Consider the following 19819-nt stretch of genomic DNA (forward strand, 5'->3'; position numbering starts at 1 on the left):
CCCGGGACCCCGGCCCAGCCCTCAGTCCGGCCCCGCCCCGCGCCCGCCCCGCCCCGCCCCGGCCGGTCCCGGCCTGGAACCTGGGTCAGGGCCTCTGGCTTCCCGCTCCCATCCTCACACCAGGTCTCCAGAAGCGTCACAGCCCTGGAACCTCGGCCCCCTGCGTTCTCGACGCCTCGTGATCCTGCCTGGGGTCGGGCCCCAGAGCCCCTGCTCCCTCCCCCATCTCAACCCTCCCTCGATTCGGCCGCTCAGCATCCCTCCTTCTGGACCCTGGATCTTCACCCCTAGAGCGCCTCACATCGCCAGGGATTTGCTAGAGGTTAGACCCCACCTCCCTCCTTCCTCTTATTGCCTTAGGACCTCCAGCATCCCTCTCCAGAAGCCTTCTCCAGCCCAAAGCCTCCAGGGTTCCAGCCTTTGAGCCCTTACCCTTCCTGTCTCTCCCCAACATCTTATCCACTCTCAGATGCTGGCCCTCTCTTTCCCCAGGATTTCTCAGTTCAATGCCTGATGTTGCGAGACCACCCCTTTGCCTTTAGTTCCCACTCCCAAGGGGATGCAGGAGCCCCTCTATCTTTGGGGAAGGAGATCGAAGTTGTAGTCCCATGTCCTTCTCCTTTCCCTTCATTCTCAACCCTGCATCCCAGCCCCAGCCCTGAGATCTTATTTCCTGTCTAGAAGCTGGGGGCAGCTAGTTTGGGGCCCAGCTTCTCTGGACGAATGGAAAGATCTTTGGCGTACTGCAGAGGGGTGGTGGGTGGCGGCTAGTCAGGAGCAGATGCTCCTTTTCTGCTCCCTGCCAGCATCTCGTTGAGCAACAGCCACATGCACACACCCAGCTGTCCCCTCTGTGCCCTGGCCCAGACGCTCTTGACCTCGAGCCAAGCACTCCCCCTTCCCTTCCCCAGGGCTGCCAAGGTGTTGTTTTGGAGCTGGACCAGTCCCCTGCTGCCCAGTGTGTCTGAGCCTGGCACTTCTCCCAGACGGTGGGCATAGGTTAGCTGGCTGGCAGACAGGCTGGAGACACTGTTCCAGCTATCCCTCCTTCCTTGGAAAGTCTGGCCCAAGATTAGCTCCAACGTAGCCTGGCATGAGAGATGACCACACCCCTTCCACTTGTCCAGACATTGACGGTGCCCCATTTGACAGATGCGAAACCAGGACTCACCTGCCAGAGAGCCTTCCCAGGATTTTGGGAAATGGGTGGCAGGGAAGGTGCTGCTTCCTGGTCCAGAGTAATTTCTGTGTGCAGGGTGACTCAGTGGGGCAAGTCATGGTTGCAGCCCCCAGAGCCCAGTGTCTGGCTTCATGGGGAGAGGGCAGAAGGGGAGACACAGCTCCTGCCCTCAGAGAGTCCTAGTGTCATGCCAAACATTACTTGTTGGGATGCACATTGAATGGTAGCATGAAAAATGAATAAAGAATGAATGTGGGCTCTTCACCTTATACTCTTTCTTTCTGGTACAGGTCTTAGTCTCATTCACTCATTCATCAAACATTACCCCCCAATAAGGCTTTCCGTGTCCTTTGTGATCTGGCCCTGCCTTCCTTCCTGGAGGCCACCGTTGCTCCCACTGTGTGAGCAGCCATGATGCCTGCTCTGCACTCACTTCTGGGGTCTTTGCACGTGCCTGGAGCACTCTCCTCCCTGTCTCTTCTCTCGTCACCATGCACCTGGCCAATGACTTCTAGTTCTTCCCTCCTAGGCGTCACCTCCTTCAAGAATTTGTCCCTGACCACCCAAGAATGAGCTCTGGGCTCCTTCTATGTGGCTCCACAAAGCCCTGTGTTTATCCCAACTAGGAAAGGAATGGGCTCATGTTCTTATTGATTCCCCAAGACTGGCACAGAAAGTGTGTCTGTGGAGTGAATAGTAAACACTTGCACGGAGTTCCCGTCGTGGCGCAGTGGTTAATGAATCCGACTAGGAACCATGAGGTTGCGGGTTTGATCCCTGCTCTTGCTCAGTGGGTTAACGATCCGGCGTTGCCGTGAGCTGTGGTGTAGGTCGCAGACGTGGCTCAGATCCTGCGTTGCTGTGGCTCTGGTGTAGGCCGGCAGCTACAGCTCCGATTCGACCCCTAGCCTGGGAACCTCCATATGCCGCGGGAGCGGCCCAAGAAATGGCAAAAAGACAAAAAACAAAAACAAAAAAACACTTGCATACTTGAATGAGCTGTGTTCAGGGGTTCAAAGGAGCACTCATTTGAGAGCTGGGCATTTGGGAGCTCCCTAAGTCCAGGCACAGTTCGGGCTTTCCAGTCCACAGGCTGGAAGAGTCGTGGTGGACCCCTTAACCACTGGATCCCTGCTATTAGGAACTGCTGCCACCTACTGGGCAAGGCCAGTGTTGCCTCACCCATGCCCTCATTGCAGAGTGCATGTGTGTACCCAGGTTGGGATGGTGACAGTCACCATGTGTCCTCCAGAAGCTCTCAGGCTGGTGGGAGAAACACCTTGACAGTGACAAGACAACGATAGGGAAGTACAGGGGCTTTCGGGGTCTGGCGGAAGAAGGGGAGGCAGCTCGTGTAGGCTTCAGGAATAGAACTGTCCCTGGGGCAGAGTTGTGGGGAGTGCAGATCAGGAAGGGGCAGCTGATCCAGGCTCCACGGATGGAGAGACTGCGTGTGTCGTTGATGCTCTCCTGTTGTTGCTTTCCTGCTGCTTTGTGGTCTGGCCCTGGCCCATTATTGTACAAAGCACTGGCCATCATATAAGGGTCACCTTTGCCATGAACCTGTCTGGGAGGCCTTCCATTAGTTCCATTGCGCAGGTGAGGACGACAAGGCTCAGAGAGGGAAAGAGAAACAAGGTAGTGAGGGGTGGGTGAAGTGGTTTCTAGGCCATCCAGCCCCGCAAATCCAAGCGGTCCTGACCACAAAGCCCAGCCCTGCCCAGCCAGTAGCTCTCCTTCCCCCTTCCATCTATCCTGATCCCAGGCCACCATCAGCCTGTAACCATCTTCTAGCTCAGTCTTGAGGCCCCAGGCTCAGCCATCCTGGGGGAGCAGCGGAGGAGGGAGACACGGGCAGCAGGCAGCTGGGGAATGAGTCTCACAGCTCTGTGTGTGGTATTTGAGGTAGGGCTTTGTGATGGAATTGACTACGTGCCTGAATATATTGCCCTCCTTTTCCCAATGAGAAGATTTAAAAAAAGGAATTCGGCCCAATATTCTAATTTAAACATTTAGGGATGCAGATAAAATAAGCCACTCACTTTAGTGAAAACATTTAAAATTCAAATATTTTACATCATGTATTTTTAAGAATAAATTTATTTGGAAGTAATTCTTTTCCATGCTCATGGTTTGGGGACGTTTATTGAAACCTTTCACTTGCATGTCTGCTTCTCACTGTCACGTGTCATGTATCATCTCTCGCGTCTTGAGTTCCCTGGTGCAGTTTTCTCAAAAGGGTCATCTTTGCTTGTGCTTGGAATTATAGAACTTTTTGAATCCGTGAGTGATGCTGTTACTGGAAATATTACTCTGAGTCATGAGAATAGTTATTTTTCATCCAAATGGTGGGTTAATATTTGTGATCTTCCTAGGGTTAGCACAGAATTATATAAAATAGCAATCTCCTACTCTTTTCTCATTCTCTTTTTTTTCTTTTGTCTTTTTAGGGCCACACCCACAGCAGTGTATGGAGGTTCCCAGGCTGGGGGTCCGATCAGAGGTGTAGGTCGTGCCTACACCACAGCCACAGCAACCCGGGATCCGAGCCATGGCTGCGACCTACACCACCGCTCATGGCAACACCAGATCCTTAACCCACTGAGTGAGGCCAGGGGTCGAACCTGTGTCCTTCGTGGATGCCTGTCATATTCGTTTCCACTGCACCACGACGGAAACTCCTCATTCTCTTTCCCTTCATTCTTTTTCTCCGCACTTCTTACCATCTGGTATATGCATTTATTTGTTTACCATCTAGCTCCCTTCCCTAGAACGTGAGCTCTGGAGGTTAGGGAACCTCGTCTACCTTCCTGTTTCATGTCCATCACTTGAAACCATGCCTGGAGCATAGTAGGTGCTCAATAAATGTCTGTGGACTGGATGACTATAAGGTTCTTAGAAGTGTTTGACAGCCCCGTGGCAGCCAGAGCCATGCATGTGGATGGCCCTGGAGTGGGGTGGGAAGGCTGCCCTGCAGGACCCAAGCCCTGTAAGGAGAGCATCTAAGTCAGGGGCAGCCTGTGGTTTCAGGAGATTCACTATGTACACGGAGAATGAACACATTATGAAATTTATTGGAGAAAAAAAAATGGAGTTCCTGTTGTGGCTCAGTGGTTAACAAATCCGACTAGGAACCATGAGGTTGTGGGTCCAACTCCTAGCCTGGGAACCTCTATATGCCGCCAGAGCAGCCCAAGAAATTGCAAAAAAGACAAACAAACAAAAAAATGTATTGAAGACAACTAAGGAAAAGGGAGTAAAAAATCTGGAAAGGTAGGATGAACCTTGTGCCCCTGGACTGGAATCTTTTTTTTCTTTTTTAGGGCCACACCCGCGGTATATGGAGGTTCCCAGGCTAGGAGTCAAATCAGAGCTACAGCTGCTGGCCAACGCCACAGCCATGGCCGTGCAGATCCAAGCCGTGTCTGCAACCCACACCACAGCTCACGGCAACGCCAGATCCTTAAACCCACTGAGTGAGGCCAGGGACCGAACCCGAAACCTCATGGTTCCTAGTCGGATTCGTTTCTGCTGCGCCATAATGGGAAGTCCTGGATGGGCATTTAAGGTCTGAATGGAAACCGCTTTTCAATATATGTAAACTGTATTAGTCTGGGTTTTCCAGAGAACCAGAACCAATAGGATAAACATAGAGGAAGAGATTTATTATGAGGAATTGACTCACACAATTATGGAGGCTGAGAAGTCGCACAATCTGCTGTCGGCAAGCTGGAGACTTGGAGAGCAGGGTGGTGGAGTTGCAGACTGAGACGGAAGGCTGCACTCCGGAGGACCAGGAGTGCTGACGGTGCAAATGCGAGTTCAAGGGCAGGAGAAGACGGAGACCCCAGCTCCACAGTCCGCAAGAGACGATTCCGCCTTTCCTCCGCCTTTTTGTTCTCTCCAGGCCCTCAGTGGATTGAATGAGGCCCGTGCACACAGGGAAGGCCCACCTGCTTTACTCAGGCCACCGAATCAAGTGCTCAGCTCTCTGGAAACAGCCTCACAGACAAACCCAGAAGTAATGTTTAACCAGCTGGCTGGGCACCCCATGGCCCAGTAGAGATGACATAAAAAATTAACCACCACACAGGTAAAGGAATAAACATAGACCTGAATGAGTGTTTGTGTGTGTATTTAAACATGTGTGGGTCTGGGAGCAGAGGTTACTCTAATTGCATTGAGCACAACCAACAGCCAGATATTGGTTTCTAAGCACTATTACTCTCCCCCCAAAAGTAACAGGTATTCTTGCCAAAATGGCTAATTCCAGGGCAGGGGCAGGAAAAAAACCAGACGAACTTGGACTGTCTTGTTGAGCCAGAAAGAATGGTGACACACATAAAAAATGACAAGAGCTCAGTAAGGGATACCCAATGATCAAATGATAGGGAGTACCCATGGTGGCTCTGTGGGTTACAAACCCAACCAGTGTCCATGAGGAAGTGGGTTCGATCCCTGGTCTTGCTCAGTGGGTTAAGGATCCGCCCCTGCCCTGAGCTGTGGTGTAGGTCACAGATGCGGCTCGGATCCCATGTTGCTGTAGCTCTGGCGTAGGCTGGCAGCTATAGCTCTGATTCGACCCCTAGCCTGGGAACTTCCATATGTTGCGGATGCAGCCCTAAACAGCAAAAAAAAAAAAAAAAAAAGAATGCCAGCTAATAAATGTAGAAGAAATGATGAAATTAGAAAATCACCATTTGCAAGCCATTGTATTAATAATTAATTTGAACAAGAAACATCAATGGATGCTGAACTTATGGGTGAAAGTGAGTTGAAGAAAAGGATATTTCATAGTTTTGTTTTGTTTTCTTAGGGCCGCACCCATGGCACATGGAGGTTCCCAGGCTAGAAGTCTAATTGGAGCTGTAGCCGCCGGCCTAAGCCACAGCCACAGCAATGCCAGAGTCAAGCTGCGTCTGTGACCTACACCACAGCTCACGGGAATGCAAGATCCTTAACCCACTGAGTGAGGCCAGGGATCGAACCTACGTCCTCATGGATGCTAGTCAGATTCATTTCCGCTGAGCCACGATGGGAACGCCTGATGTTTCATAATCTTAAAGTATCTCCCTTACCCACTACTTACTCATCATGATCAATCAGTGATGAGCATCACCACCACAGGAGCTGCCACTGTGGTTCAGCAGGTCAAGAAGACAACATAAGTGTCCGTGAAGATGTGGGTTCAATCCAGGGCCTCACTCAGTGGGTTAAGGATCCAGCATTGCTGCAAGCTGTGGTATAGGTCTCAGATGTGGTTCACATCCCGCATTGCTATGGCTGAGGTGTAGGCTGGCAGCTCTGATTCGACCTCTAGCCCGGGAACCTCCAGATGCTGCAGGCACGGTGGTTTAAAAAAAAAAAAAAAAGCCCACCACCAGACATGGTTCCAAACAGTACCAGATACAAGAACATGGCATCATTTTTGTGGTCTTTCTGCCCAAATGTGTAACAGTGGTCTCACTGTGAGGAAAGAATGGACAAACCCAAATTGAAGGACAGTCTACAAAATAAGCTCCCTATAATCTTCAAAAATGTCAAGGTCAAAAACATTTTTTTTCTAAGGTCAAAATTCAAAGAAAGCCTGCAAATTGTTCTAGATTGAGGGAGACCAGAGAGATGGGACAACTGGGCACAATGTTTGATACCATATTACATTTTTTTTTTTACCCTAAAGATACTTTTTTTGGATATTGAAAGGCAGTGTGAAATTGTGTCAAAGTAAAAAGTTAAAATAAGTGCCTGGCATTAGTGTTAGCCCTTCTGGCTGACTCCCACTGGCTCATGGGACTGCTTTCCCAACAAGCTCCTGTGGAACCCCTGTGACTGGCTGTGAGGGGCCTTTGTGCTCCCACTGTCCCCAGACTCCCTGACACCCTTTTCTGATTTTCTCTATGCTTCATTCCTGCTAGACCTGGGGGTCCCTGGATCAGGGCACAAAGCAGCCTCGGAAACACACTACTGAATTGATCTCCTCCACAAATGGGGTGCTTGGGGTAGGGTCTGACCCCACCTCCTCACCTGGGGTTCAACCAAGAAATTGTGGAGTCTGGCTGCTGGAGAGGCACCTGGCTGAATGGAACCCATGGACGATCAGGCGTCAGGACTACAGGGAGTTTCCGGGAGGGTCCTGGAGGAAGTATTTACTGTTTAGAGCAGGGCTGACGGCCTAACCCCCAAGATGTAACCTTGCTGCAAAAGCCTCTCAACAGGGAGGCCCTCCTGCACCTCTGATGTCACCTCAGGTGAGCACAGGTGAGGGAGGTGTGAGTCACTGAGATTCCAAGCCCCCGTCCCCTCAGAGCACGGGAGACCACCCACGCTCCAGAATCAGCATGCTGGAAATATTGGAGGACTAACGAGCAATATTGTGGGAATACTGGAGGAATAATGAGCAATACTGCGGAAATACTGGAAGAATAATGAGCAATATTGTAGGAATATTAGAGGAAATTGCTAGGGAAGATGGTTCTTCAAGATGTTAGATGGAATTTGCCAGGGACAGTTAAAACATTTTTCCTTCTGTTTCCTGCTAAGGTTATGGTTGCGTGTGTGGATGCCATTCAAGGTCCTAAGCTGCCAGCTCTTCGGGACGGGGGACTGGAGCACCTGTCGCAGCACTAGAGCCCTTCTGGCCCTGTCAGGCCTTTCTCACCTCCTGATGTGAGTAGAGCACCCCCTTGGGGTGAGGGGCACACACGGCTGGGCAAGGAAGGAGCTGAGGAAACCGTGGCTCTGGCTGGAGGGTTCCAGGAACCAGGAGGGGAGGCAGGGGCATGGCCAGCTTGTCCAGGGCGGGGCCTGACAGGGAGTGCCCTGACGGGGAGGGCAAAGGGCCATGTCCTCCGCCTGCCCCACCCCGCTGACAGAAGTCCCAGTCACCAGGCCACTCTCAGTCTGGGGCCCTCGAGGGGTAAGTGTCCTTCTGAACCCACCTTGTCTCTTTCCTGGGGGTCGGGTGAGAACTTTCCTCCTTGGGGTCCAAACACCCTGCCCCCACTGCTTACCCTTAGGCAGGAAAGGGCCACACCAACTACGCCCTCAGCATGGAGGGGTCCCCTGCCCACAATACCAGAGCACTGGGGCAGGTACAGAACAGCTCAGACCCTTCCCCTCCTGCCATGAGCATCAGGGCCAAGGCCAGGGCAGAAAGGGCCAGTGGGACACCTCATCCAGGCAAGCCCCAAGTCGCTGCTCCCTCCTCTGTCCCCCTACAACAGAGCGCAGAATCCCAAGTGGCTGGAGCACTGGGGGACACCCAGACAGAGCCCTTGCTGGACCAGGTCCTGCGGGAGCGGGATGAAGCCATTGCCAAGTGAGAGGCAGCCGCCTGTGGGGCTTGGGAGGGTGGCAGAGGGCTCGCCCCCCAAGGCTTGGCCCTGCCAGGAGGGGGAGGGGGGAAGGCAGGCATTCCTAGAAGGAAAGCCACACAACAGCCCACCCTGTCATAAGGCAGGGACTGTGGCCACACCTGTCCACCCCCAGGGCTCAGAAGCAGATGTGCGGGGCCTGAGCCTCAAGCTCTCTCTGCCCCCTTAGGAAGCGGGCAGTGGAGGCTGAGCTGGACACGTGCAAAGCCAAGTTGCGAGCCGTGGAGGCCCAGCTGTTGGAAGTTCTGGAGGAGAAGCTGAGACTGAAGCAGGAGGTGGAGGCCTGGGAGGTAGGGTGGGAATGCCGGCCGGGCCTGGGGGGCGGGCAGGGCCAGACGGGCAGAGGCCTGGCCCCTGAACCTGCTCTCCTGCCCCCAGGAGGACATGCAGCAGCTGGTGAGGCAGCGGGTGGAGAGTCAGCTGCAGAGAGAGTCCAGGGGCGGCCTGGGAGAGGGTCTGGGAGCCCCAGTGAACTCTGGAACTGCCAGGACCCCCTGGGTCCGACTCCCCTTGGGTCGATGGGGACACTGGCGGTGAGAGAACTCAGCCCAAGACCTTGGGAAGAGTACGTTTATTCATTAAAGTTTGAGGTCTGAACCCCTCTACATCCTCGTGCCCTCAGTGCCCACCTGAGTCCTTCTGTGCTGGAACAAGGAGCAGCCTGCGGGGCCTTGAAGTTTGGGGTTTCATGTCCCCTCTGGCCGGCAACTTTTAGGCCAGGAAGCTTCGGATGGCAGCCATGAAGTCTTGCGGGCTGTCGCTGTGGACCAAGTGGCCAGCATTAGGCAAGGTCTGCATCTGAGCCCGAGGGAAGAGCCGCCTAATCTCAGGGTGGTGGCTGGGACTGTCCAACGGAGAGAAGGCCGCCAAGAAGGTGTGAAAGTAGGAAGATGGGGCGAGAAGGAGAGAAGCAGAGGCCAAGTGGGGCTAGATGGAGAGCCACGCGAACCCACATGCCCAGTGGGGTTTCCGGGTTCTCAGGCACCCCTGGCCAACCCTCAGGCCCTCCCAGAGGCAGGCTCCCCAGGCTGGGGGGCCAGATAAGTCGGGCACACCACTCCCACCACCCTGCCTGGCTTACAGCACGAATTGAGAGTTTCCACCAATGAGGAAGAGGGCTGGTCCAGAGTAGGATTCTTGCCGTGGTGGGAAGTTCAAGATTTTGTCCCAGTGCTGGGACAAAGCGTCCAAGTTCACTCTCCACACGAAGTGCCCATCCACCTCCACCAGGTTGGTAAGAAGGAACTGCCGTACGCTTATGCTCTGTGGGGGTTCAGTAGTTGTGTTGGGGGGGACTGTGAGGCGTGGGGCTGCCCCTCCTCCTTTGACAGGTCCCAGCCCACAGTGCCATTCAGGAGCGGGGGTGCATTACCTGGATGACAGAGCTGAGCTTCTCACTGGCCAGTTTCCGGGCACTGGAGAGGGATGCCCCATTCGGGAGGTCTATGGCCTTCATGGCTGCTACGTAGTTCGGAAAGTTCGAGCTGGATGTGCTCTCCACTGGGCTAATGTCCACGGCAATCAGGCGCTCCACCAGCTCTGGCTGCAGGAGAAAATGAGATGGGGACCCTAGGGCAGGCACAGTGGGTTTCAGGCATAGTTTCTTTTTTTTGGTCTTTTTTTTGCTATTTCTTGGGCCGCTCCCGCGGCATATGGAGGTTTCCAGGCTAGGGGTGGAATCGGAGCTGCAGCCACTGGCCTACGCCAGAGCCACAGCAACGCTGGATCCGAGCTGCATCTGCCACCTCCACCACAGCTCACGGCAACACTGGATCATTAACCCACTGAGCAAGGGCAGGGACCGAACCCGCAACCTCATGGTTCCTAGTCAGATTCGTTAACCACTGCGCCACGACGGGAACTCCAGGCATAGTTTCTGAGTCCTGAACTTGGCTGTCCAAGGCTCCTTGGAGTCCCGGGTTGCCTGTTGGGTGCTCAGGGCCCGCAATGGATGAGAGAAAGACAGGGATGGCTCACCCTTTGAAGTGCCAGCAGCATGGCTGTCTTGCCTCCCATGCTGTGGCCAATGAGGACGCAGGGCACTAGGCCCAGCTGGGGCAGGAGGTCCTGCAGATCCTGGCTCATGGCCTCGTAGCTCATGTCTGGGCTGTGGGGGCTGTCGCCATGGTTTCGAGCATCCACTGTCAGCACCTGGGGAGCAGGTGAGATGGGGACAGCAATGGCATGTACATTCCGGGCATAACCTAAAGCCTGGCAGGCCTGCAGGCTGAGGGAGATGGAGAGCCTGGGGGGAGATCCAGAAGAGGAAAAAGGGCCCAGGTGATGAGAGGACTCAGTTCTCGGACCTTGGAGGTTCAGATGAAGAACCAGGAGCCACTCTGCCAGAAGGCCCAAGGAGTGTGACCACGTCTCTGGAGGTCTGGCCTAGCTGGGTAGCAACTACAGAGAAAGCAGAATTTGCAATAGTTGGAGCACAGAAGAACGGGTTGCTGATAAGAGCTGGTGAGCCCCCTGTCATCCTTGGGGAATAAGCAGGGTCTGGCCCTCTTGGGGGTAAGGTGTTGGCACTTAGGCATGGGACGGCAGAGCCTAGCTCAAGGTGGAGCACTCAGGCATCCAAAACACGAATGAAGGAATGGATGGGTGAAAGCACAAGGGAATGTATGGGGTTCATCTATGGCCTAGGTCTGCCTGCCCTGCGGGCTCCATACTTAGAAGGACAACCTTTTCTTTCATTTCCGCTCAGAGACCTGCCTCTACCGGCGCTGGGGACAGAGAAGCGGGCCTCTAGTCGCCTCCTCTAGGGCCCCGCCCACCAAGGCCCGCCTCTCTCCGGGCCCGCCTCTGGAAGCTTACCCTCCTGCCAGTCTGCTGGGCTAGGGCCTTGGCGATGGAGCTGAAGTTGGCTTTGCTTCCAAAGAGCCCATGCAAAAAGACGAGGGGCGGGCGGGCTACCTCCCCGTCCAAAAGCTTGTAGGAAAGCGGCACCGGCCTGACGGAAGGAACAAGGATGAGCGGAGGGTCTGAGCCAGCTGGGAAAGCCGCTTAGGGAGCGGCCTCGGGAGGGGGCGGGCCCAAGCAGAGGAAAAGGAACCACCTGGGCCGGAATGGAGGGGGAGGGGCGAAGGAAGGCCTCCCACCCCGGCGCCCTTGACTGACCTCGGCTCTGTGCCGCCTTGGCTGCTGCTGAGTGCAACAGGCACTCTGGAGAAGCTGGGACTGGAGGGGCCGATCCCCCTATGGGGGAGCCTCCAGGCGCGGGCGCAGCGGAGCATCCCCGGGATCGGAGACCTGGCGCGAACCTCGTGCTGTTCGCTAGCCACGCCTTGCGTCTTTAGGCGGGCCCCCGCCCAGTTCCGACTGGAGCTCCACCCTCTCCCCCGCCCCCCAAGGCGGAACGCCCCTCCGTCGCCACGTTTCCTTACGTAATTCCAGAGAACTGTCGGTCTCTCCCAGCTCCGCCCCTTGCGCCAGTACGTACGCCTGCGGGCATTTTCCCCCACAGGAGAGCACCGCCCTGGCCACGTCCCGGGCGGAGCCACCCAGTACTTTGGCCCCGCCCCCACAATGCTCCGCCAGGCCCCGCCCCGTACAGAATCCTTGTGGGGAATCGGGGCTTGCGGTTTGGGAGTTAGGTCCCAGGTGCTCTTGAAGACCGGAGTTTGGGCGTGAACTCAAGGTGGCCGCGGGGCAGATCCTTGACTAGCATAGGAGGTCCTGCCTGGGCCCGCTGCCGGCCCCACACCTGGCTTGTTCCTTTGCCCTCACGCGCCGCCTTGGGTGGGTCCCTTATTTTCTGTGCCGCTGGCGGGCGCGGGCGAGAGGCGCCAGGAGTGGCTCCCGTCGTCGAGGCGCCAGCTAGGAGGCGCCGTGCTTCACAGCCAGGGGCTCAGGCAGGCCAGACAGAGCACCTCTTACCAATCCTGACTCTAGAAAAGAGCTAGGAGGGACTCTAGAGGTGATCTCCAACCTCACACCCCCGCCTGCCCCGCCCTTTACAGATGGGGAAGTGGAGGCAAATGACTTTTACGAGAGGCAGAACTGGAACCTCTGGACTTCGAGTCAAAGTGGGAGGCCAGGTGTTCGTACTAGAGAGGACATTTGCCGCACTGAGCCGAAATGGTTCAGATACGCTCACCCCCGCCCACCGTTTACCAGCAGAGAAATAAACACGCCTCCCACCCCATTAGCACGTCTGCTGGCTGGTCACCTCCTTTTGGAACTCTGACGGGCTGCCATTTTCTTTTTTTTCTTTTTTTTTATATATATAAAATGATTTTTTTTTCGTTATAGCTGGTTTACAGTGGTTGTTCGTTTTGCTTTTGAGGGCCACACCCGGGGCATATGGAAGTTCCCAGGCTAGGGGTGGAATTGGAGCTGCAGCTGCCGGCCACAGCCACAGCCATAGCATTGCTGGATCCGAGCTGCGTCCGCGGCCTATATTCCACGGCTCATGGCAACCTGAGACCCTTAACCCACTGAGCGAGGCCAGGGATGGAACCGGCATCCTCTTGGATCCTAGTCGTGTTCGTTAGCCGCTGAGCCACGAAGGGAACGCCCCTGGTTGCCATTTTCTCTCCTCAGTCTGGGGATGGGGTAGCAGTGGCGACATTGCCTTCTACCTAGGCTGGTTCCCACCGCAGTCCAGCCTTCGGCAGTTGCAGGAGTAGCTGCTCTTTCTACAGCATTCTTCTGCTCAGAAACCATCAGGGACTTCCCATCTGTAAAGTTGAGAGTTGAAACTTCACAGCACCCCAGGCTTGCTCCTGTCTGATCTTACCTGTCTATCCACCCATGCTCCCCATTCTCTCGATAGCTCACCAGGCACCCTGATTACTACGCTGAACACCTTGCTTTAGGTCTTTACACCCAGCACTGCCCCTTGCTGGGATGCTGTGTCCACCTTCCAGAAAGCTAGTTGCCCAAGTCCTCCACATCTTTTAAGGCCCTGGATAACTGCTTCCACTTTCCTTAAGCCTTCCCAGATTCCCCCAGTTGAAACTAATCTCTCCCACCCCTTGTTCTCAAAGCATATGTTAGAGTCTATTGTATAATATTACAGAACTGGCTTTTTTTTTGGTCTTTTTAGGGCCACACCCATGGCATATGGAGGTTCCCAGGCTAGGGGTCCAATCAGAGCTACAGCTGCCGGCCTACTCCACAGCCAGAGCCACGCAGAATCTGAGCTGCATCTGTGGTCTACACCACAGCTCACAGCAATGCTAACCCACTGAATGAGGCCATGAATTGAACCCGCAACCTCATCGTTCCTAGTCGGATTCGTTTCTGCTTCGCCATGACAGGAACTCCAGAACTGGCTTTCTATGTGTCCACCATAGTCTGGGGGCTCCTAGAGGACCTGGGTCATGTTTTGCTCATCTGGTGCAAAGGGCAATAGTCATTTTACAGAAAGACAATGGAGAGATTCGGGCACGAGCTGAGGCTTAGGTATAGATTCAGCTGGTAGCTGGACCAGTGGGTCACACTGCCTTCTCCCCCACCTCCTTAGGACAGGCCTGATGGAGTCAGTACAGCACCCTGACTCCATGACCTAATAAATGCCTTCCCTAATGAAGTGGCCCCGTCTTGAGCCAGCTTGGTGATGGACAGGTGTTTTGTTCTAATCTGAGGAGGGTTTTGAGGTCACTGGAGACTAAACACACCAAGTGGTGTGATCATTTACTGCCAGCATACTCATTACGGGAATGATGAGAACATCTGAGCCCTAGATGGGGACGGGTCCAAGGTTTGGGAGGGGTCTTTGGAGGAGATCGAGCAGGATGTTTTGCTAGAATCCGTGGATGGAGGGGAAAAGGGTTGATGTCCTGTTGGTGATTCAGAAGAATAGCATTTCAGAGATGGTTTCAAGTGGGCCCCCATCCCACCCCAGCCTACTATCTGAGAAACCTGAACCTGGCCCACAGCCCTTGACCATCTGTGCCCAGCCAGAGCCCTAGGTCTAGGGGCAGGAGCAGCCCTGAAACATTTCTGAGTCCTCAGCTCCAGCTATGTCACGTGGCTGGTTAGGGCCTGGCCAGCTGGTAAGCAGAAAAACCAGTTGGCTTGAGGTTTCCACTTCAACACTCCAGAAAAATCGGTCGGGCCAGGAGAGAGGTTGTTGCTACCTGGGAAGGACTGTGGTGATGGGGTGCTGGGGAGGGGTCAACCTGAGGGCCACCCACCCCTCCCAGTTTGTCAGGAATGAGCCAGTGGACTTGCTATTGGTTGGTGACGGTCTTCCTCTTGGGGGGTGTCAAGTCCCTGAGATGCTATATGTGGGTGGAGAAGCTGGCCACAGAATAAGACCACTCTACCTCGGGGATCCAGTCTCCACTTCCACAACCCTGTTCCCAGCAGTGCAACCTCCCCGTGGAGTGGGAGTGTGGGAACATCCTCATTTAACTTCTGGAAAAAATGGGGCCACGGGAAGTGAAATCACCCAGCTCCCAACATGCAGCCCGAGCACAGCCAGCCTGAAGTCCTTCCTGGGCTTCCTGTGTTACTCCTAGGCCAGTGCTCTGGATGTGTCATCACCGCTGATGTAGCTGGGGACCAAGAGCCGAAGAGGTGCGGCCTCTGGCGGCAGGGATACTGCACCCTGGTGGTGGTGGCGTTGAATGGGTTAAGGCAGGGAGGCAGCGGTTGTCCCTCAACCGCACCTGGCTCAGTATCGGTCACGTGGTCAGGGTTTCACCTGCCCCGCTGAGCAGGGACAATCAGGCTGCTTGTTCCTCCACTGGTCACCATGGTGACAGGAGTGCGCCTGGGGAGGTCACCAGGGCAAATTCCTGCCCGCCGGCCGGGTGGGGCAGGGGTATCAGTCAAGCTGGGGTCGCCAGGGCTCCTGGAAGCCCCCTTGAGGTTTGCTGTGGGACTCCTGTCCAGCCTCCTCCCATGCCACCCCCCCGCCCCCCTGCCTCCAACCCAGCCTCTCTCTTCCTCGATTTTGAAGCTGAGTGTATTAAACTGCCCAGACTTTCTTCTGCGTTATCTTGTTTAATCCTCACAGCAGCCTGTTCTGCACACGAATCCCCTGGGCCTCCCCCAGACTCAGGGAGCACGTTGAGGACATGTGCTCCTTCCTTCCTTCCTCCTGCAGATGTTCTTGGAAACTCATACCTTTCTAGACATGGACACCTTTCTCCAGACAGCCGGTGAACAAAACCACAAGCTAATGAGCCACACGACAGTGGACAGTGTGGCGTATTTATTTTCTTCTGAGCAGGATGGGGAGGCTCCTGGGGACCCTGTGCAGGAGACAGAGCCTGCACGTGATGCTCTGGTGTCAGGAACACCTCTGGGCCCCCTTTCTGCCACCTACAGGCTTTACCTGTACCTCCTTCTGCCAAGCTTCCCACCAGGCCCAGAGATGTTCCATCTCCTTCCTTCCTGCTTTCATCCTCTCTCTCCTCTGCTCCAGAACCCTCCTCCCCAGAGGCCTTGCTAACTCTGGTCAACCTTTTCCCCCACCTCCAGACTCCCGTGCGCAGTAACAGCCTCATCACACGCACAGATTTTTGAACTGGGTGGGGTGAGGACACCTCCTCTTTTGGGATGGAGGGAGTCTGTGTTTTGAAACCCAGCAACCTCCACTCCCTCCACTCCCTTTGAGAAACAGCAGCCCGCAAGATACACACCAGCCTCCCCTGCCAGCGTTTTGGTGGCTTCATTTCCTGAGCACTAATTGCCAGGTGCTGGGGATGTAAGCGTGCCCCCCGACCAACGCACAGACCTGACAGTCTAGTGGGGAAGATACAGACGGATATGTAATCACACGCTCAGTACCTACGTACAGGAAAGTGAGAGCATAAAACCGAGGCTTCCGACTGGCCCTGCAGAAGGGATGCTTGAGTGGAGATCTGAAGGACGAGTAGGAGTCAGTCGGCAAGGTGAAGGGGTTATAGCGGAGGAGGGTGTTCCAGAAGTGGGGACACTGCGTGCAAGGGTGACGCCATCCCACTTGTCAAGGCAGGATCAGGAGTCATTCCTGGTGCCTCTCACCCCCGCCCCCCCGCCGCCATCTAGTCCCTCACCTAGTTCTGTGGATGTTTATCTCCCAAATAGCTCTGATCTCCGTCCACTTCCGCCCATCTACGCAGCCCCATCTCTCCCCTCCATCACCGCTGCCTTCTCACTAGACTAGTCCTCTTGGCCCCTTCGGTTATTTCCCTACATAGCAGCCTGATCTCTTCCAAAGATCTAACCTATGGCTGTACAGCAGAAATGGGCACAACATTGTCAATCAACTATAATAATAAAAAAAAAATACTCAAAGCTCTAACACATTTCTTTGTTAATCTAGTTTGTTGCTCTCTCCATTTTCCTATTTTTCTGTGCTCTGGGTTTGTGTTCACTGTTCCTGGGGTGGCGTGTGGCAGCCCAGAGTAGAAAAGCTGGTTTATGTGTTTCAAAAGCTGAAGCCCAGAGGGGAAGAGGATGGCTCAGGAGAGATAACTGTCTTGGCCAGGAATGGGGGGCGGGAGGATGTCTGCCACTTACTTCTTGGCAGGGTCCCCAGAAAGGAATGGCTCCTGGGTTTGCTTGCAAAATCATTCCCAGCTCTGCGCCTCAAGCAGGCACCGTGCAAAACATAGGACCAAAGGGGCCGCGGAAACAGGATGATGATGTCTCAGCAGCGATCACTGTTGCCTGAGGGCTGGATACCGTCCAACCTCGCCCTCCCCCCAGCCTCCTCCCTCACCTCCCCCAGGAAATTTGGCTCTGCTGAATATCCCAACCTCAAGAGGACTGAAGTTCAACCTGTTTCCAACTGCCTCAGCAGAATGGAACATCATGGCAATAGTGTTATTGCCTGGCTCCGTTTATGGACTGGCGTTCCTAATTGCCACAGTGCTATACACAGCGGACTTTCTTCATAAATCAACTATCCAACAATTCATTGGGCAAATATTTACTGAGCACTTGCGGATGCCAAGTATGAATTTTAGAGCCAGAGATATGGCAATTATATGGCCTTCTTCCTCAAGAACAGAAAAAGCCACCCTCCACCCCCAGAACTTCTACTCTCAAGTGGGGAAGACAAGCCATCAGCAAATAAACAAGCAAATAAATGTGTAAATACAAATCGTGACAAGTTCAGTGGGCAGGATGCTGTGTTTGGTAATAATTGGGGTGGGAGATATTAAATAGGGTGGTAAGAAAAGGCCTAAGGTAAGGTGAAATCTATAGGATAAGAAGGAGGCGGGGGTCATATAAACACCAGGGGGAAAATGTTTTGGGCAGAGGGAATAGCATGTGCAAAGGCCCTGAAGTACCCAGGATGTTCCCCACACTTTTTTTTTTTTTTTGTCTTTTCTAGGTCCGCACCATGGCACATGGAGGTTCCCAGGCTAGGGATCTAATCAGAGCTGTAGACACCAGCCTACGCCAGAGCCACAGCAATGCAGGATCCGAGCCGCGTCTGCAACCTACACCACAGCTCACAGCAACACCGGATCTTAACCCGCTAAGCCAGGCCAGGGACCGAACCCGCAACCTCATGGTTCCTAGTCGGATTTGTTAACCACTGAGCCACGACGGGAACTCCCTTCTCACCTTTTAAAAAAGTTTTTTGGCTGTGCCCACATCATACAGAACTTCCCCAGCCAGGGATCGAACCCATGCCACAGCAGTGACAACACTAGATCCTTAACCCATGGAGCCACCAGGGAACTCCTTTGTTAGAGAAGAAGGCAGAGGAAACTGGAGCCAGAAAACAAGGAGAGAAAGGCATATAGGTGGTGGACTGGGGTTGGTCCCTAGAGGAGTCTGGTAAGGGGTTTTGTCTTTATTAAAGAGAAATGAGAGCCAGTAAGGGTTTAAGCTTTATATTTTAAGAGGACTACTTGGCTGCACAGGAGAGGGTGGGGAGGGCCAGATTAAAGGTGAAGTGCAGGAGAGGAAGGAAAATCAGCCAGGAAGCTGTTATAGTTTTCCAGCTGAGACAAGATGGTAACTTTTCATTTTTATTTTTTATTTATTTATTTTGTCTTTTTTTAGGGCCACACCTGGGACATATGGAGATTCCCAGGCTAGGGATCGAATTGGAGTTACAACTGCTGGCCTAAGCCACAGCCACAGCAACGCAGGATCTGAGCCGTGTTTGCGACTTACACAACAGCTCTCGGATCCTTAACCCACTGAGCAAGGCCAGGGATTGAACTCATGTCCTCATGGATGCTAGTTGGGTTCGTTAACCACTGAGCCACAACGGGAACTCCAAGATGGTAACTTTTGACTGGGAGGTATCTGTGGAGATAGAGGTAGATGGATTTGAGATATGTTTTGAGTTAGAATCAGTAGGATTGGATGAAGAAATAGATGGATACAGAGGAAGAGGATGGTGAGGAGAAGGAAGAACTCAAGGACAACTCCCAAGTTGCTGGACTGAGCACAAGGGTGGGTATTTGTGCCATTTACAGAGATGGGGAAGGCTAGAGAGGAATTTTTTTCCCTCTAAGGGTACTAGTGATAGGGAGAAACTAGAGTTCCACTGGAGGCATGTTAAGTTTGAGATGCCCCTGAGATAGCATAATAGTTAACATTTATTTAGTGTTTCTCACATGCCAAGTACTGTTCCAAGTGCTTTATCTCCATTAACTCATTTACACCTCATAGTGATTGTGAGAGGGTGCATGTATGTATAGCTGAGAGAATTGAGCCACGGAGAGGTTAGTTAATTGCCCGTGATCACACAGCTTGGAAGCTGCAGGGCCAGGACCCAGTCCCGAGGGGATTGGGCTCCAGTGGCCATGCTGTTAACCACTGCCCTCACTGTCTTCGCGGTATACGAGGAGGCAGCTGGATGGCTGAGTGGGGAGCTGGGCAGAGAGGTCTGGAGCTGGAGAATGTTAAAGCTGGGGGGCATGGAGAGACCCTCAAAGTGGGTAATGGTACATTGGAGGGAGAGAAGAGGGCCTAAGACAGGACCTTTGGAGGATGGCGGGAGGGGAGGTGGAGGCCATGTGCACAGAGGGACGAGGAAGGCCTGGTGAGGGTGGTGTCTCAACGGGCAGGACGAGCAGGAGCTCTGAGGGAGAGCGAGCAATCATCCCCGTCAGAAGCTGCTGAGGGGGGTTCCTGAGGGGAGTTCCCGCTCTGGAACAACGGCTTCGACTGCAGTGGCTCAGTTGCTGCGGAGGTGCGGGTTCGACCCCCGGCCAGGCGCAAGGGGTTAAAGGATCAGGAGCTGCTGCAGCTGTGGCCTCGGGAGCACCTGTGGCTCAGATTCAATCCTTGGCCTGGAAAATTCCGGTGCGGCCAAAAAAAAAAAAAAAAAGAATATAGGAAAAAAAAAAAAAATGTT

At 54.0% G+C, this 19819-nt stretch overlaps 2 protein-coding genes across 7 annotated transcripts; one reads left to right on the forward strand and one right to left on the reverse strand.

Moving 5' to 3' along the window:
• On the forward strand, positions 61-12831 carry LOC106509660 (bicaudal D-related protein homolog). 3 transcript variants are annotated; one of them, XM_013995548.2, is made up of 6 exons: positions 61-322; positions 5088-5273; positions 7721-8096; positions 8404-8498; positions 8723-8828; positions 8932-9124. In XM_013995548.2, exons 3-6 carry the CDS (start codon positions 8022-8024, stop codon positions 9088-9090), a joined length of 435 nt encoding a protein of 144 aa, XP_013851002.1. In that variant the 5' UTR covers positions 61-322; positions 5088-5273; positions 7721-8021; the 3' UTR covers positions 9091-9124. The 3 variants fall into 3 exon arrangements, with proteins under 3 accessions (XP_013851002.1, XP_013851001.1, XP_013851000.1); XM_013995547.2 differs by having other exon boundaries at positions 70-322; positions 8723-8843; positions 8932-9767; XM_013995546.2 differs by lacking the exons at positions 61-322; positions 8932-9124 and adding an exon at positions 12516-12831 and having other exon boundaries at positions 4727-5273; positions 8723-8843.
• On the reverse strand, positions 9108-11906 carry ABHD11 (abhydrolase domain containing 11). 4 transcript variants are annotated; one of them, XM_021086332.1, is made up of 6 exons: positions 11371-11503; positions 10860-10953; positions 10531-10704; positions 9926-10096; positions 9635-9816; positions 9108-9397 (listed from the first exon to the last, which is right to left on the reverse strand). In XM_021086332.1, the coding sequence occupies exons 3-6, from the start codon at positions 10651-10653 to the stop codon at positions 9265-9267; spliced, it is 609 nt and encodes a 202-aa protein (XP_020941991.1). In that variant the 5' UTR covers positions 10654-10704; positions 10860-10953; positions 11371-11503; the 3' UTR covers positions 9108-9264. The 4 variants fall into 4 exon arrangements, with proteins under 4 accessions (XP_020941991.1, XP_020941992.1, XP_005662039.1 ...); XM_005661982.3 differs by lacking the exon at positions 10860-10953 and adding an exon at positions 11674-11906 and having other exon boundaries at positions 9110-9397; positions 11371-11506; XM_013995544.1 differs by lacking the exon at positions 10860-10953 and adding an exon at positions 11674-11870 and having other exon boundaries at positions 9110-9313; positions 11371-11506.

This window comes from Sus scrofa, chromosome 3, assembly GCF_000003025.6.
Source record: "Sus scrofa isolate TJ Tabasco breed Duroc chromosome 3, Sscrofa11.1, whole genome shotgun sequence".
Lineage (NCBI taxonomy): Eukaryota > Metazoa > Chordata > Mammalia > Artiodactyla > Suidae > Sus > Sus scrofa.

Coding starts and splice junctions, on each gene's coding strand:
- ABHD11 (XM_005661982.3), bottom strand. CDS start 11,789: ATGCTCCGCTGCGCCCGCGCCTGGAGGCTCCCCCATAGGGGGATCGGC. Junction 10,705..11,370: donor CCCAGCAGACTGGCAGGAGG/GTAAGCTTCCAG, acceptor CCTGCTCCCCAG/GTGCTGACAGTGGATGCTCG. Junction 9,817..9,925: donor AGCTCAGCTCTGTCATCCAG/GTAATGCACCCC, acceptor GAACCCCCACAG/AGCATAAGCGTACGGCAGTT.
- LOC106509660 (XM_013995546.2), top strand. CDS start 8,022: ATGTCCTCCGCCTGCCCCACCCCGCTGACAGAAGTCCCAGTCACCAGG. Junction 8,097..8,403: donor CAGTCTGGGGCCCTCGAGGG/GTAAGTGTCCTT, acceptor CCCCTACAACAG/AGCGCAGAATCCCAAGTGGC. Junction 8,499..8,722: donor CGGGATGAAGCCATTGCCAA/GTGAGAGGCAGC, acceptor CTGCCCCCTTAG/GAAGCGGGCAGTGGAGGCTG.